The sequence below is a fragment of the Ischnura elegans genome, chromosome 6 (assembly GCF_921293095.1).
Source record: "Ischnura elegans chromosome 6, ioIscEleg1.1, whole genome shotgun sequence".
NCBI classification, from domain to species: domain Eukaryota; kingdom Metazoa; phylum Arthropoda; class Insecta; order Odonata; family Coenagrionidae; genus Ischnura; species Ischnura elegans.
The window spans coordinates 61,495,520-61,510,488 of NC_060251.1; the positions used below are offsets into that span (position 1 = coordinate 61,495,520).

The 14,969-nt window shown below is 38.5% G+C and overlaps 1 protein-coding gene across 1 annotated transcript in view; it reads left to right on the forward strand.

The window, feature by feature from the left end:
• Positions 1 to 7,222: 7,222 nt before the first annotated feature.
• Positions 7,223 to 14,969, forward strand: part of LOC124160830 (protein takeout-like) — a 40,335-nt gene continuing 32,588 nt past the window's right edge. Inside the window, exons 1-2 of the mRNA XM_046536920.1 lie at positions 7,223 to 7,308; positions 11,073 to 11,696. Of these exons, the coding sequence (XP_046392876.1) occupies positions 11,585 to 11,696 (112 nt within the window). The 5' untranslated portion in view covers positions 7,223 to 7,308; positions 11,073 to 11,584. The remainder of the gene's footprint in view (positions 7,309 to 11,072; positions 11,697 to 14,969) is intronic.

Consider the following 14,969-nt stretch of genomic DNA (forward strand, 5'->3'; position numbering starts at 1 on the left):
CTTAATACTTAACCTTAGACCATTTCAATGGTATAGGAATTTCGTCAATGCTACATTAAATGGGAAAGAAGGTTCTTGCATGCTTTGTAATTCTTTGACATGAGGTTCCAGAAGCTGGTGCAAATTCTCAGCTTATAGAGTTAGAGATTCAAATTAAATTTTCCTGGAGACAAGGTGTTTTAAAGGATCCTATTTGAGTGAATCTGAACGAATAAGATATTATTCAAACGTAATAATTAATTTTTTTTCCTCATAACAAAGAGTTTTCTGGAACATTTTAATGGAAGATTCCTTTAAAATTCATGTTTCAGTGTGTAATTTCTTAATCGAATTAAAATATATACGATAATATTACGCTCATCGTCTGAAATATGGTATATAGATCGATGGCAGATATTCAGTAGCATCCGAGAATATAATGATCCATTTTCCTCGTCCCACATATAATGTTCAAAGTCCTTATCCTTATTTTTGTCTCTCATTCCGCTTCCGTCGTAAATTTGGTTTTCGTACCGGAGCATCTCTCGAAAAATATTCTGTAATTTTAAAAGGATTTGTCATCTCCGTCCCAATGGTGCTTGATTTTTCGTCTCGACTTCGCTCGCGTTTATTTGTTTCCTTTCCATACTTGTATTTAAGTTGAATAACTTATTTTTGCAGGGAAGGCACCAAAGTGAAAAGTCAAATAATTGTCATAATTTAAATGTACAGGATGGAGAAGGTGAAGTGGACGGAGAGGAGGAGGAACGGCGAAGTGCTGGACATGGTAGGTGAGGAGAGGCAGCTTCTAGATGATACACGGAGGAGACAGAAGGTATTGATGTAGGGTATACTTATGTTAGTAATTAGTTGAGGGGATGTTGAAAACAATGTTAGATGGTAGAATGTTGGGTTAACGAGGGAGAGGAAGGAAGAGATCAGGATTTTTTGATAGAATAAAAGGGAGTGGCCCCTTACTGTGAATATAATAGGGAAGTACATGAAGTAAGGGGATGCTTATTATGTACTCCAGAGAAAACTATCTTTTCGGTAGAATGCTTAAATAATAATAAATTTAAAGGAGAGACTGAGCCTTTTGGAAATAGCCTGCTTTTAAAGCCAATAGAGTTAAAGTCGAATGAAAGCAGAGAGGAATGGGTCTTGAGAGATAAACTGGTTGACTTCCACACACCTGCTTTAAGCACTCCGATGGACCGTGAAACAGGTTCCATTTTAAGATCATGTTCTGGCCATCTTAAAAACCCGCACTACTGCCACTCCGTGCTGAAGAGAATATAACATCTCTCGCTCACCTTGTCCCACTCTACTGACTAGACGATCTCACGTATCGTGCAATGCCCTCCAAAATGCTTCCAGTTAAATGTGTTCCGATGTCTGGGCGAACGGTGTCCTTCAAATGTCGCATTTGCGTCCTTTTTGGTGAAGATATCATGATCGATAGCTTAGATGATGATTTTATAATTTTTGGTCGTTTCCCAACTTCTCCAAAAAAAGATTGTGATCATTTATTTTGTAATCTACCTCCCAATTTATTTCCTAGCCTCATTTCTACATCCGCTCGAGCGATAAATGGGATGAAATAATACTTAACTAATTAGTTAGAAGTGATAACGGATTGGTTTCGAAATAAATAACTACCTTGGCAGAGTTTCCTATTCCGTATGAGAATACTTCAAAGAATAGCTACAGTAGGCGACCAACTCGTTGCCTCGCGCTAATATCATTTGTCAGATGTAATCGAATTTTGGAGATTAATTTTATTAAGTCCGTAATTCTCCTGGAGTGAGCTCTTTCCTAGCCTATCCAAAAAAATCACTGAGTAAGTTAGCCTATCATGTGTCTCACGCTCAGTGACTTTGTAAGAAATAAGAAACAGAAAGAATATGAAATGTTCTTCTACAAGAGCGTGATGTAGATCAATGGATTGACTGAGTGAGTAATTAGGGAGTGTTAAGAAGAGACAGAGTGAAAAGAGAAGACTTCTGAACATCCTGAGAAGAAGATGAGACAACATAATCGGCCAAATTATGAGACTTGATGGCTCTATGAAGAAGACTGTCTATTGACAGGTGGATGTGAAGAACGACTCAGGAAGAGCTCGGAATAACGCAAAAATCATCAAGGATGTAAAAGAAGAGAAGGTTAGAGAGCAAAAAGACGAGAAAAGATTAGCTGATAAGAAAGTTGTGTGAAACCAATGCAGGATTGCTGAGCTTTGAATTATATGTTAGTGAATCAGTACGTACTAGAGTGAACGTGGCAATGACTACGAAGGCCATTATTTATTACTGCGATAGTTCATTTGAATCGATATTATTTTTTTATTACACTTTCAAGTCGGGAGATAGAAGTGTAGCACTTGGATCGGGGTTTATGGGAGGATGGAAAATTATCATTTATAAAAAAAATTATTCATAGGCCACATGACCGGAGTATAATGGGGTAAATTTAACGTATTTTTCATCTTGAACATACAGTTGACCCCACGACCCCCTCCACCCTCGAAACAACGTCGATGAGGGACGGAGGAAGAGACGAGAACTTGGTGAACCATGAAATCTTTGTTTGCCATCACTTTCTCCTCACAATTATACATACGGCGCGCAATACACTCAATCATCCAGCTCTTTGTATTATATGTTTCCGCTTTTGTACTCTTATTGAAGTGGGTTCACGACAACGCGCATTAAAACATATGGTTAACGCATATGTTATTTAAAAAAATATTTTTACATCAGAAACGACATCTATCGAGATTCAAAGTATTATAAAGATACAGAAAATAGGAATTACTCAGTCCTCTTATGATAAAGGTCATTTACTTGAGCCATTTTCCTACAACTTACCTAATTTGACTTGACTTCAATTACAGCTATCAGAGACTTATTACTGAATAAATACTTAGGTTACATGTCTATATTTTACTATTTTCACGATTCTAAAGATATGACGAACATTACTTCAGTTATTTGTCATTAAATACGTATATTTTAGTATTAATCAATACTTCTTATATGCTTGCACCAGTATCGCCATTAGAATATATACAATAATGTTCATTTAAAATTTTAAAATGATTATTGTTATTATTAATCACAATATCATCATTTTTACCATGCATGACCCTATCATTTTTAACATGCATGTTAATCCGAATTTTGCATATATATACTTTTGTCTAGCGAAATATAATATTTATGATATGATAAGAATATGTACCTGATGTTTTTCTCAATAGGAGATATTGATGCATGGTCTGTGTTAACTAAATAAGCGATAAAAATACAAGAATGTTTATTTTGTATACTTGTTCTTAAACTTGTCATTAAACTTGTCATTAAAAAAAATAAAATATAGTATGTAAGGCCTATTTCTGTGGCCGTCAGACTACGGGGTAGGATCACATTAGCATGTGTGGCTATATTCATGAAACTGATATTTACTTTGTTGCTCGGCTCTTCATCGATTTCGCCATCAGTGCACTTGCTTTCCCGCGTAACCACAATAATGGTGGAAAATTTGTGAGGAATAAAAACAAATACAATTATCTAGACCTTTGTTTACACTCTAGCGCAAGTGGGAGCGTTTACAAGCTGCAATTTCGAATATTATTCTGAATGACTGGTTGTAGGACGCACAGATATCCCAATTTATATGATGTGGGTGGTATGAACATTATAGCGACAGAAGCTAAAAATATGTGGACATGGTTTTTTTTACTTTCGAATGAAAAAATAAAAAAAATCATGTTCGCACGGATACATGATGGTATTACAAATTTAACGTTGGAGTTAAATATCTGGGAAATAAGGTAACTTCAAATGTATTATGGTGAACACATAAAAATATTTGTGGCTGTGACCTGTTGTTCACATTTTTCTCCTCTGTTCTCTTAATTAAATTCAATGCTTCTTTTTCGTCTTCTTTTTTTAACATTCAGTTGATATTTTCCACTAAAATATTTCTTTTATTAGTCTTAGCCTTCACTTAACGGTTACAACCTCTTTACCCTGTTCAAATCATTATACCGACCTCAAACTATGCACTTATCTACAATTCCCACAGCCGCCTCAATAGACGTGTGGCGGGGGATGTTGGGTAATCAGTCGTTAAAAAAAGAAAAGAAAAGGTGATATTCGTTGCATGCATGTGATCTTTGTGTCTCACATTATTAAAGTCCTTAACATTTATTAAAGTCCTTAACATTTATTAAAGTCCGTCATTGTTCGGGGAAATAAATAATTCCTATACCTACCTGTTTGGCAAAATATCTCTCTTAATTTCGCATTTTTTTCGAAAATGAAATTCCGTATATATAGCAAGGTTCCCAGGTTCCGAGTCATTCTGGAAGATATCGGCTCAAGCAATCTAAGCCTAGCACCTAACCAGTGAGTCCACTGCGGTTGCCAACCTAACTCGCGTAGGTAATAACTGTGAAACGATTTCTGTTCGTTTGTAGCAGTTTTGTGACTAATCGCGTAATTTTCTTCTCAATTTCGTCGAGTTCGTGGACCAAATCTTTCTGCGTCGTTTCCCATACGCTCGCCGCCTGGTGTGTGCCTGGCAATGATCATGAGGTTTCTAGGTGAACCCTCCTAAGGATACAAGACACCGGGGCCGGGACCCAAGCCCGTGGCTTATACGCCCGATCACCCGGGGAGGGGCTGGAGAGGAAGGAAAAAGGATAGAGGCGTCGCCGCGATGGGAGCCCGCCGACGCCTCTGGGAAGGGATTGGAGCGGAAGGGAGGGGACGGGGAAAAACACCTCAACGCTATAGAAGCGAAAAGGGCCCACTAAATAGCGAAACCAAGCATACGCAATTAATTTTCTACCAATCCTAGTGCATTTTCCCATGAGGAAGAAAAATCCATCGATCGAATCGGCAGATTGTGTGCCTGGCAGTGCGGAATAGCACCTCTTTTTCCAGCCTTTATATCAACTCACCAACCTGTCTGTTTGTCTGTTTGTTTGTCTGTTTGTCTGGTACAAATCTTGTAACTCAAATTTGACTCACTTCCTGTGAAGCAAAAACGCTGAAATTTTGCACACTTCTTCATTTCCGATGACAATACATGAAAATATAACTTTTTCTCTCCAACCCCCCTTTAACCACCCCCCAGTCAACCTATAGCCCCCCAAAACATGTTTTTGATCTAAGAAGTTCCAAATGGTCGATTTTCGTGTTTTGCGACCACAGTAAAAGTTATCCACTTTAGGCATATCCACATAGTAGGCATCTAAAAGCATAGGGGTGGCATTTTGAAACATAGGGGGCTTACCATTCACTGAAAATTTAATAAATATAGTGACTTTTTTAATACGTCACTTTTGGTTTTTCGGGGTCAATGAGTTTTTTTGCTTTGTGTCATATATAAACGTTGCTCATCCCCTGTAATCTAAATATAAAGGCTGGTTTAAAAAAAAATTTTTTTTATAAGAGCTTATTCACCTTTTCATCTGAAAATCTTCCCACAACACGCTTGATGCATCCCAGCTTCCTCAGGGGTCGGCCACAAATATTTTTATGTGTTCACCATAATAGGTTTGAAGTTATCTTATTTCCCAGATATTTGACTTTAGCTTTACATCTGTAATACCATTATGTATCCGAGAGAACATGCATTTTATTTTCATTCGAAAGTAAAAACAGCCATGTTCAAATATTTTTTAGCTTCTGTTGCTATAATGTTAATACCATCCACATCATATTAATATGGATATCTGTGCGTCCTACAACTAGGATCTGTAACCAGCAGTGGCGGATGCAGGGTAGGGACAAGTTGGTGGGAGGGTTGGTTGGGGTCCTTAGGGGTAACCTCCTTGCAGTAGTCCGGGAGGTAACGAAAATTTTGAGAATTTCCAAGGTTGTAACATCACTTTAAAGTTGTCTCATGGCTAATGTTCCAAAGAATTAAGTTTAACATAAAAATTAATGTACATGTTTAGTAATTTCACCAAATTATCTTTTATCTAGTATAAATTCGATACACCAGGCGGAGAAAACTCAAATTTGTGCGCACATTTTAATATGGAAAAATTCTATAAAGTGAGGTCTTCGTCACATCATTTTATCTAGATCTTTCTTCTCGTTAACATCCATAATAACTCGACCTAAGTTACTCATTCTAGGCCTTCCATTGCATTTATTTCCGTCAATTTACCCTTAGCAATTGTAGTTCGACATTGTTTTTCCCTATGGTGCGAAATGATTCACTATATATATGTCGTTCCACCAAGTGAACCCTGAAAACTTGATACATATTGGTTCTCTTGTTTAAATTTGAGGCACTATCATGTCTTTTTAACGTCTTACGTCAACATGTAGGTGATAGTTCATTTTATTAACCTTTTTTCTCAATAGCCACTCCTAGCCCCTCACTGAATCCGCCACTGAAAACTAGTATCCTTTTTCCGTCGGTACACAAGTACTCCCGGTCAGGGGCGCAGCGAAGAATTAAGGCTAGGGGGGGGGGGGTTTAGGCACAAATAATACTTCGGGGTGTGGGGGTATTGAATACCCGCAAGGGTAAGCAGGAGTTGCGGGGGCCCTCCTCCAGAAAATTTTTAAGATTAATGGTTCAAAATGGCGAGTTTTACGGATTTCTGAGGGATATTTGATAATTCATAACACTATTCTATAAGTAATACTGATCCAAATAAGTAAAATGGATTAAACTTAAAAATTTCTCTGAGCTCGGGGGGGGGGGGGGTTAACCCCCAAAACCCCCCCCTCGAAGCGCCACTGCTCCCGGTAAAATAAAATTAGGAGTATTACCGCTCAAAGTCATTATCGACCAAATTATGAGATTTGAGCATTGTCAAGTCAATGCGGGCAATTCACTAGCGATGATCGAAAAGTCATCGATGGAATCACTCGCTCATCTAACGAGCCATGTATGCCACTTGTGAGTGGGTATTCAGTCATAAACAAGTTGCTATCCCTCCTGTTGGCCCCACCCTCCCATAAAGACGGCGTTATTGCCGCGTCGCTGCCCCCTCCTCCGTCTATCAGCCGCTGGGAGGTGGTGGTCCGCGGCGAAAGTTTTCCGCTCTCACGAGGGCGAGGCATCTTTCGTAGGGATAGGGCTCTCCGTGTTGTGGGGATGGGAAGGGGACTCCTCGCAGAGGGAGGGGGGATCTGTTAGAGGGCCCTAGGGGTGGGCAGGGAGGGGAGAGGAGAAAGAGTGAAAGGTGAAGACGGTCTCTGTGGCGGTCTCCTCGCTGCACTCGCGAAGATTCGTTCGTTGGACACGGGGGTTGCTGGTTGGTTGGTGGTCTGTGCCGGTAGCCGTTCTTCCCGCTCGCCGGTGAGTTGATTACAAGGCCCAATACGCCACCTTCCTTCCGCTTTTACTGTCTAAGTGTGAGAATATTACTCATTTTCAATCGGTTCTGTGAATGAAAAACGCACTTCCCGTTTTTCGTCGTTTAATTGGTGCTCGTTAACAAATTCAAAGTTACGGGAAAACTTTCAAAATAAATTTAAGCTCACGACTGGTTTCGATACCTTTTGTAATATCTTCTCATGCATTAAAAACAAAATTAACCGCGGAAAATTTGCGAGTCACTTTCAATCTGTTAATATTTTAGAATTCAACGAGATTAAGTCTGAGATCACTCTATTAATTCTTACTTGTCATGTCATAAAGTGGTGGAACACCTGGCTCGGATTTGGGAGCTTCGGGTCGGAATCCTGGCCGAGGCAAATTATGTTCCTCAGCGAAGTTTTTGCGCTTTAAATGCACTTGCGGATGATTGCGAAAAGGTTATTTTTCTGGCTATTCCGCAGTTATTTTGCTGAACAATCATCTTTGATTGACAATGCGAAGATGGGTTTGAGTTCACTCTCACATGAGCTAAGATTTCATATCTAGATCTCAACATTACAAATATGGCCGAAAATTTTCCTAGAATTTTGTAATGTAATAGTAGTGGAAAGTAGTGGAAAACACAAATTCGTGTACATATTTTAATATGGAAAGATCCTACAAAGTGCTTCCTCCTTCGTTTTTATCGGCGTCTTACTTCGCTTTTATATCCTAAATGACTCGACCTACGTAATTTATTCTAGGACTTCCTTTGCATTTATTTCCGGTCACTTACACTTCGCAATTTTAGTACAAAGTTGGCTCTCCCGTTAAAAGTTTTGGCACTATTATGCCTGTATATGTCAATATGTTGATGATAGGTCATTTAGTTAACCTATCTTCTCCTCGTTAACGTTCCGAATAAATATGCTTTCATACATTTGTTGTGGAATGAAAAATGCCCTTTTTCAGAGCCAATCGGTAGGGAAAAGTGTAAAAGTGCAATGCAGTCTTTTATCTATCGCAAAAATCAGAACATATTTTCTCAATAGAAGATGGCCTTATTATTTGCTTACTTTTCTACGGCCCAACTCAAAATAGAAATTGAAAGACTTATAGTTCTATGAAATTCCTAGTTCTGAAGATGAGGACATTATATTCCGTAATGTGGGCGAAGAATAACGAAGTTTTTGCTTCATTTAAAATCCTATAATCGACGCTTTCAGTCACAATCTATTTACCCTCTTTACCCAGTAGGCCATCTCTAGTATGGGTGAGGCTAAGTTAAACCCACTGTTGTTAACAAGGGACAGGATATTTTAAAAATTTCGATTTTTTCGGAGCATTATGATTGTATTTCAAATTTTATTATGCTCTTTTTAATTCCCACGGTTATAAATGTTTTTATCAATCCGAACAAAGATGAATTTATTTCATTTTTTCCTTCCATTCGTAAGTAGAAATAATCTTGTTAAAAAATTATCTTCTCAAATTGAAAGATATCTACTCCTCCTGTAATTTCCCCTTTTGTCGTATAATTGAATTTTTTCCAATTTTAGATTAACTTTTGTTGATGTCAGATCAAAATTTTGGCTCTGCTATGTGGAGAAATGTGTGTAAAAAGTGATTTACCGTAAGTTGTACGTTTTGGCTGGGTGGTGTCTATATTTTAGTATTAGAAATATAGTACATTTAAAAAGTTTTCGTGGCTAAGCCCGAAAATTTCTAAATGGTATTCATAATTACGTCTAATAAATTTAAAATTATATGTTCATCAAGGGGTACAAGTACCCAGGATCAAAACTAGGGGGGGGGGCAAGCCATGGTTGGCCAAGTTGTAGGTAAGATTTAAGCATGGAAAATGCGCATGTAATCAACATTTTAAGGAAACTGTAACAGCTCTTTATTAGTTTTTAAAATTATTTGCATGGAAAAATATTATTTTCCTTAAAGACATTTTGCGATTTTTGCTCCTGGGGGGGGGGGGGGGCAGCAGCTGCCCCTTCCTGCCCCTCGCTGGGTACGCCCATGTAGCTTATCCTTCTTCTGGTTCTAAGTCCGTTGAATAGAGGACGAATGCCTCTAGTAAAAATGGCATAGACAAAAAGGAAAATTCCTAAGAAGTACAATTAACAGGGTTCCTGAAATTTAGAAAAGATGGAGGCTCTTATCTCGTACAGACTTTTATATTCAAGGACATAAGTGAACAATGCAATTTCTTCTACATCGTATCAAGTTTACATTCAATTTTTGGATGAAAAGAAACCTAAAGCAGAGAGAAAGAGTTTGTTAGACATTGGACCACACTTTATGTGGTTGTGCTCCCTATTTGGCACCAGCTTTCTCGCAAGTCATTTCACCTTTATATTCCTCTCTATTCTTCTTTATTTTTCACCGTATTCACCAATTAGTTCGGCTGTCAATGAGTCATTTTCAAATTTCGTCAGCCTGCAGAAGCTCTATCTTGGATGCTAATGAGCTTCGGAATGCCTTTGCACATATTTAAACATCTAAAAAAAAAGGGAGAAGACTACGTCTGTATTCCCGGAGCTGGCAGATGTTTGTCTGAGAGAGGCGATAATTTTGATTTCCAATATTGATATCTTTACTTTCATGTATTCTATAATTTTTGTTGTGTTTTGACCCATTGCTAAATTAACTGTTCCTATATTAGCGATTTATCTATCACATGCGAATTGTATTTTTCTACGAACTTATTTACAAATTTAGTGGCTAAGTGTGAATGGAAAGATTTTGAAGCGGTAGATGTATTTATCAAGCCGGAGAAGAAGAAAAGGAAGCGTGCGAAAAATCCACAGAGAAAAAAATCATTCCCCTTGACTGCGAGTGATTTTTTTCTCTGTGGATTTTTCGCACAATTTGTGCATTGCGGGTGACTCCCGTAAAGTTATCACCGTGGCTAGTCCCGGTATACTTAAAAAAGAAGAGGAAGTCCTAAAAATTCGCAAATGAAGTAATATTCCGTATTTAAATAATAATAACTAATATACAAAAATTATATTTAATATTATTCGATTTTTACCACCATTGTGATTGATATGATCAACCACCTTTGATTGGCACAGGTCTTAAGATCTGGGTTAGCTTTGTCATCTTCTTGAACGTCAAAGAAGCCGAAGGCCCATTGTTCCGTTCCCGTCTATGTAACATTTTTTGTGGCTGTTGATCCGAGAGGTAGTGTTAATATATCAATTTATTTTGAAATTGTGTGAAAACCTAGCTAAACAAAATATCAATCCGTTTCAACTACAATTCTTCATATACTGCAGGTTTATGCAATCTATAATAGAAAATAATGCCGTCCCGCAGAGAGGTCCTTCCCTTAAATTATTATTATTTTAGTATCCTTGTAGGACTTCGTCATTTGAAGACACAATTTATGCAATTCCAGATACCAAAACAATTCCTTGTCTTCTTTCTTTATCAATCAAAATGTTTTTAACTCTATACACAATTAGTTATTTTAAATATTTAAGTACCTGGAGTTCTCTAAACAGACAATGCCACAAGGCTGATTATTTGAAGATTAAAATGAGTTGCGAGAAAATATTTTGATGCTGCACGATAATGATTTTATTTCTTATGAATGTAATTTTTGGAGGTAAAAAAATCGATTAAAATAGGTTTCACTGTATTTTTTCTTCAAACATCTTGTTTCCCTCTATCCTACAATTTTGTTAATGTCCTGCATTCAGAAAAATGTCTTCATTCTGTTAACAGCATCTCGTAACCTTATTTTTCAGAGTATCACAGCGAAGAATTGGTAATGCAGAGATTCCAATCAAGAAAACGGAGTCGAATTTGAGAACCGGGATCTGATTTCACGGCAGCTTCAATATTTGTAGCACTATTACATTCCCTCCTTCGGGAACATCCCACTCTCGACTGAAAGTGTTTATTTAGGCAATTTTGGACGCAAACAGCTAGATATACCTAACCACATTTGGCTGTGACGATTACGAGGAAGTCAATTTTGAGAAAAATTGGCAAAGTCTGGACCTGGAATAAAAAAGTGGAAGATTCCAGGAACTCTACGACTACTTCCTAACCCGCTGAGAGTGAAAACGATTTCGAATGAGGACACTGCTTTGAAGCTCCAAGAAGGAAGAGGACGGAGATTATCCTAATGCGTCCTGTTGACTTCGATTACTGACTAAAATCCTTTGCGAGAGTAAAGGCGGACTATTTAAATTTTTATTATATTTTCTGGCTGTGATATTTAAGTTTTCATTATTTTATACGTAAGGGGAAAATAATGATGGGGATCAAGAGCGGATTTGCAGCGGCAGCGGTATTGTTATTGATGGTGGTTCTGGAGACTCCAACGACCGAGGCAAAGAATCCTCCTGAACTTCTGAAGACTGCACGTAAGTAACTCTTCATTCATCTCAAATACCTTGGACTGTTCTATTGATAAAATAATGAAGTGAAACTCGGGAAGATGGAAAATTATTAATTTAGGTATACTGTGATACACTGAAAGTTTCAAGATGTTTAGATAGGTTTTTAAATGAAGAACCCGCCACGAAAAAAGGCTGGCAAAGCGGGAGTGATGCATCCTCAAAATTCTTATCGAAATTTTATTTTTAAATTTTTATTTGAGCATCACTAACTCAGTGCTTATATTCGAGGGTTGTTTTGAATATCTATGGGTAGAGCTCACCCCGGACTTAACCATAGGGTGTGAATTTCACTTTAACTTCAATTTGAACTGGTTAGGGGGCCTTTTCCTTTTCCCAAGGCACCAAGCACTTCGAGGATTTTTGTTGGAAGTCGAAGGCCTCACCCGAGATATGAACCCGGACTTAATTCTTAAACTGAATAAAACACAAAGGAAAGCTGCGCGATTCGTCAAAAACTTCTATTGACTCGCAGAAAGCGTTACACCGATGTTAGGCAAATTAGGCCGGGAGCCGCTAGAGACTCGGAGGCTGCGCGCTGGGCTTAGATTGCTTGAGCAATTGAGAAAACATATCTTTAAGAGTCACACGGAGAAAATAATATTAGAGCTCGCTATATTTCCAGGTCAGACATAAGCTATAAATTGAGAGAGATATTTCGCCGAACGGATAGGTATGGGAATTCGTTTTTCCCCCTAGCCTTCAGGACTTTAATGAATGCTATTCGTAATTTCGTTAGAGCAGTTCCTTTTTTAGACGTAAGCAGCTGATTTTCTTACCAGTGGCGCAGCGAGGGGGGAAGTTTTGGGGGATAAACCCCCCCCCCCCCCAGAGCTCGGAGACATTTTTAAGTTTAATCCACTTTACTTAATTGGATTGATATTACTAATAGAATAGTGTAAGGATTAACAAAATCTCCCTCAGAAAGCCGTAAAACTCAGCATTTTGAACCATTTATCTTAAAATTCCGCAATTTACTAATCTCGCACCTACCGCTTATCCTGGTGGGTATTCCATGCCCCCACACACCCGGCATGAGTTGAACCTTTACCCCCCCAGCCTTAATTCCTAGCTGCGCCCCTGGTTCTTACACCCCCTACCGCACGCCTTTTCAGGCGGATTGCGGGATAGCATGTGGATGTTGACAGGGGTGGATCCAGAAAGGGTCTAGGGGGGGTCTTGCCCCCCACTCGAGGATCCCATTTACCCTAGATAAAATTGCAATTTTTTTCAGTGTTGGAATACATACAGGAGAGGGGAGCCCGCTGCGTCCCCTTGATCCTATCCTGAATCCGTTGCTGAATGTAGATGAAAGACAAATGCGCCATGGAAATGGACGACTCAACTCTCCTTTTCGCCGCCACTGGGTTTTGCGGTGTCGTAATTGGTGTTGGAGCGGCGTAATGCCCGTCCGGGGTGCGATAATTTCCTTTGGCTCACGGTTCGGTTCCGACTTGCGCATTCCCGTGGCGACTTTCCTGCCTCCGCCCTCCCTCTCGATTTCCTCCGAAAGAAAGCAGGCCTCGCTCACGTTTTCGAGCGGCTCATCCCTAAGTCAACTCGTCTGCGCCCACTTTCCATCTCGATTGGAATTCCTCGGGGGGCGTAAAAAGTCCTCGCTCGCCCTGAAGGAAACGTTGGGTGCTCATTAGTCCTTACCTCACAAGGGAAGGCACCCAACTGTCACATCCAGATCGCGTTTAAACTTCGCAGATTGAATGGAAATGAAATTCTTACCCATTTCCGCCCACCGCAGCCGTATAAGTACACCCTTTTGGGCAGAACAAATGAGGCTATTGATAAAAAAAACAGAAGTTTAAAAAAATTATGTTGTCACAAATATGTTTCTGGGGATATTTTACTCATTTTGAATGAAAAGTTAAACTTTATTTTTCCACAGAATAATTTTACTAGTGCACTACCATGGTTTCGACTCACCACGTCATTCTCAGGAATGGCAGTGTACTGATACAAACATTTTGTGGAAAAACAAATTTTTATTTTTCATTCAAAATATGATTTTTAGAAGTTGAGTACACGTAATCCACTCATTAGTTTATTTTTGAAGCCGGTGAAACCTGCACAAAGGGAAGGATACAAAACGGAATTTCATAATGGACGCGTAATGTGTGAAAATCAGAAGTATAATTAATGTAAGCAGTGGCATCCGAAAGGTGATTTTAAAATTCCATCATCCAAAATTGTTTTATTTGAAGATTTTATCTAGTTCAATCGCAGAAAATCAAAACGGAATTTCAATATGGACGCGTAATGTGTGAAAATCAGAAGTATAATTAATGTAAGCAGTGGCATCCGAAAGGTGATTTTAAAATTCCATCATCCAAAATTGTTTTATTTGAAGATTTTATCTAGTTCAATCGCAGAAAATCAAAACGGAATTTCAATATGGACGCGTAATGTGTGAAAATCAGAAGTATAATTAATGTAATCAGTGGCATCCGAAAGGTTATTTTAAAATTCCTTCATCCAAAATTGTTTTATTTGAAGATTTTATATAGTTCAATCGCAGAAAATCAATCACACTTCGCATAGCATCCCGTTACCGCCCATTGTAGCCTAATGACTACGAATCTGTTCGAGGAAATAGTCCACCAAAATATTTAGCAGGATTGTTTGAGACGACCATTTGAGCGAAATGTTTACATAAAATCGCAAACCGAAAGTTTATTGCCGAAAATGGGTTAAGGTATAGCAGTTTTGCTCGAGCATCCGATGAGCATTGGTTTTCAAGTTATTATCGAAAGAAAAGATGTAATAATAAAAAAAGAAATAATTGTCATATTTATGCAAGCCTCGAAACAAAATACCACAATATAATGGCAATATAGCCCCATTTACATTTACAGGGACTATCATTCCGTTGCTAGCCTCGAAAAAGAGCGCAAAAGGGCCCATACATTTCCATTAGACAGCAGTACCATTGGACGCTTGAGCACATACCCTTAATGACAAATTTTGGGACGTAAAAACGAAGAAGAAAGCCATGTGTGTACCTGACTCCTCATGCAACAGTCATTTTTGCATATTAATCTCTTGAAAATTCCCCTAGTAAAAAGGCTGATCTTTCACTCCCTTTGTTTCTTACCCATACAGCTTGGTCAGAGCTTACGTAATGAAATATTGATATTAAGTTTTTGTCCTTACATCCACCTCACTTCCACGGCGAAGATAGCATTGCTTGGCAGGATCGGAACGGGGAGTAAAAAATTGTAAGAGAAA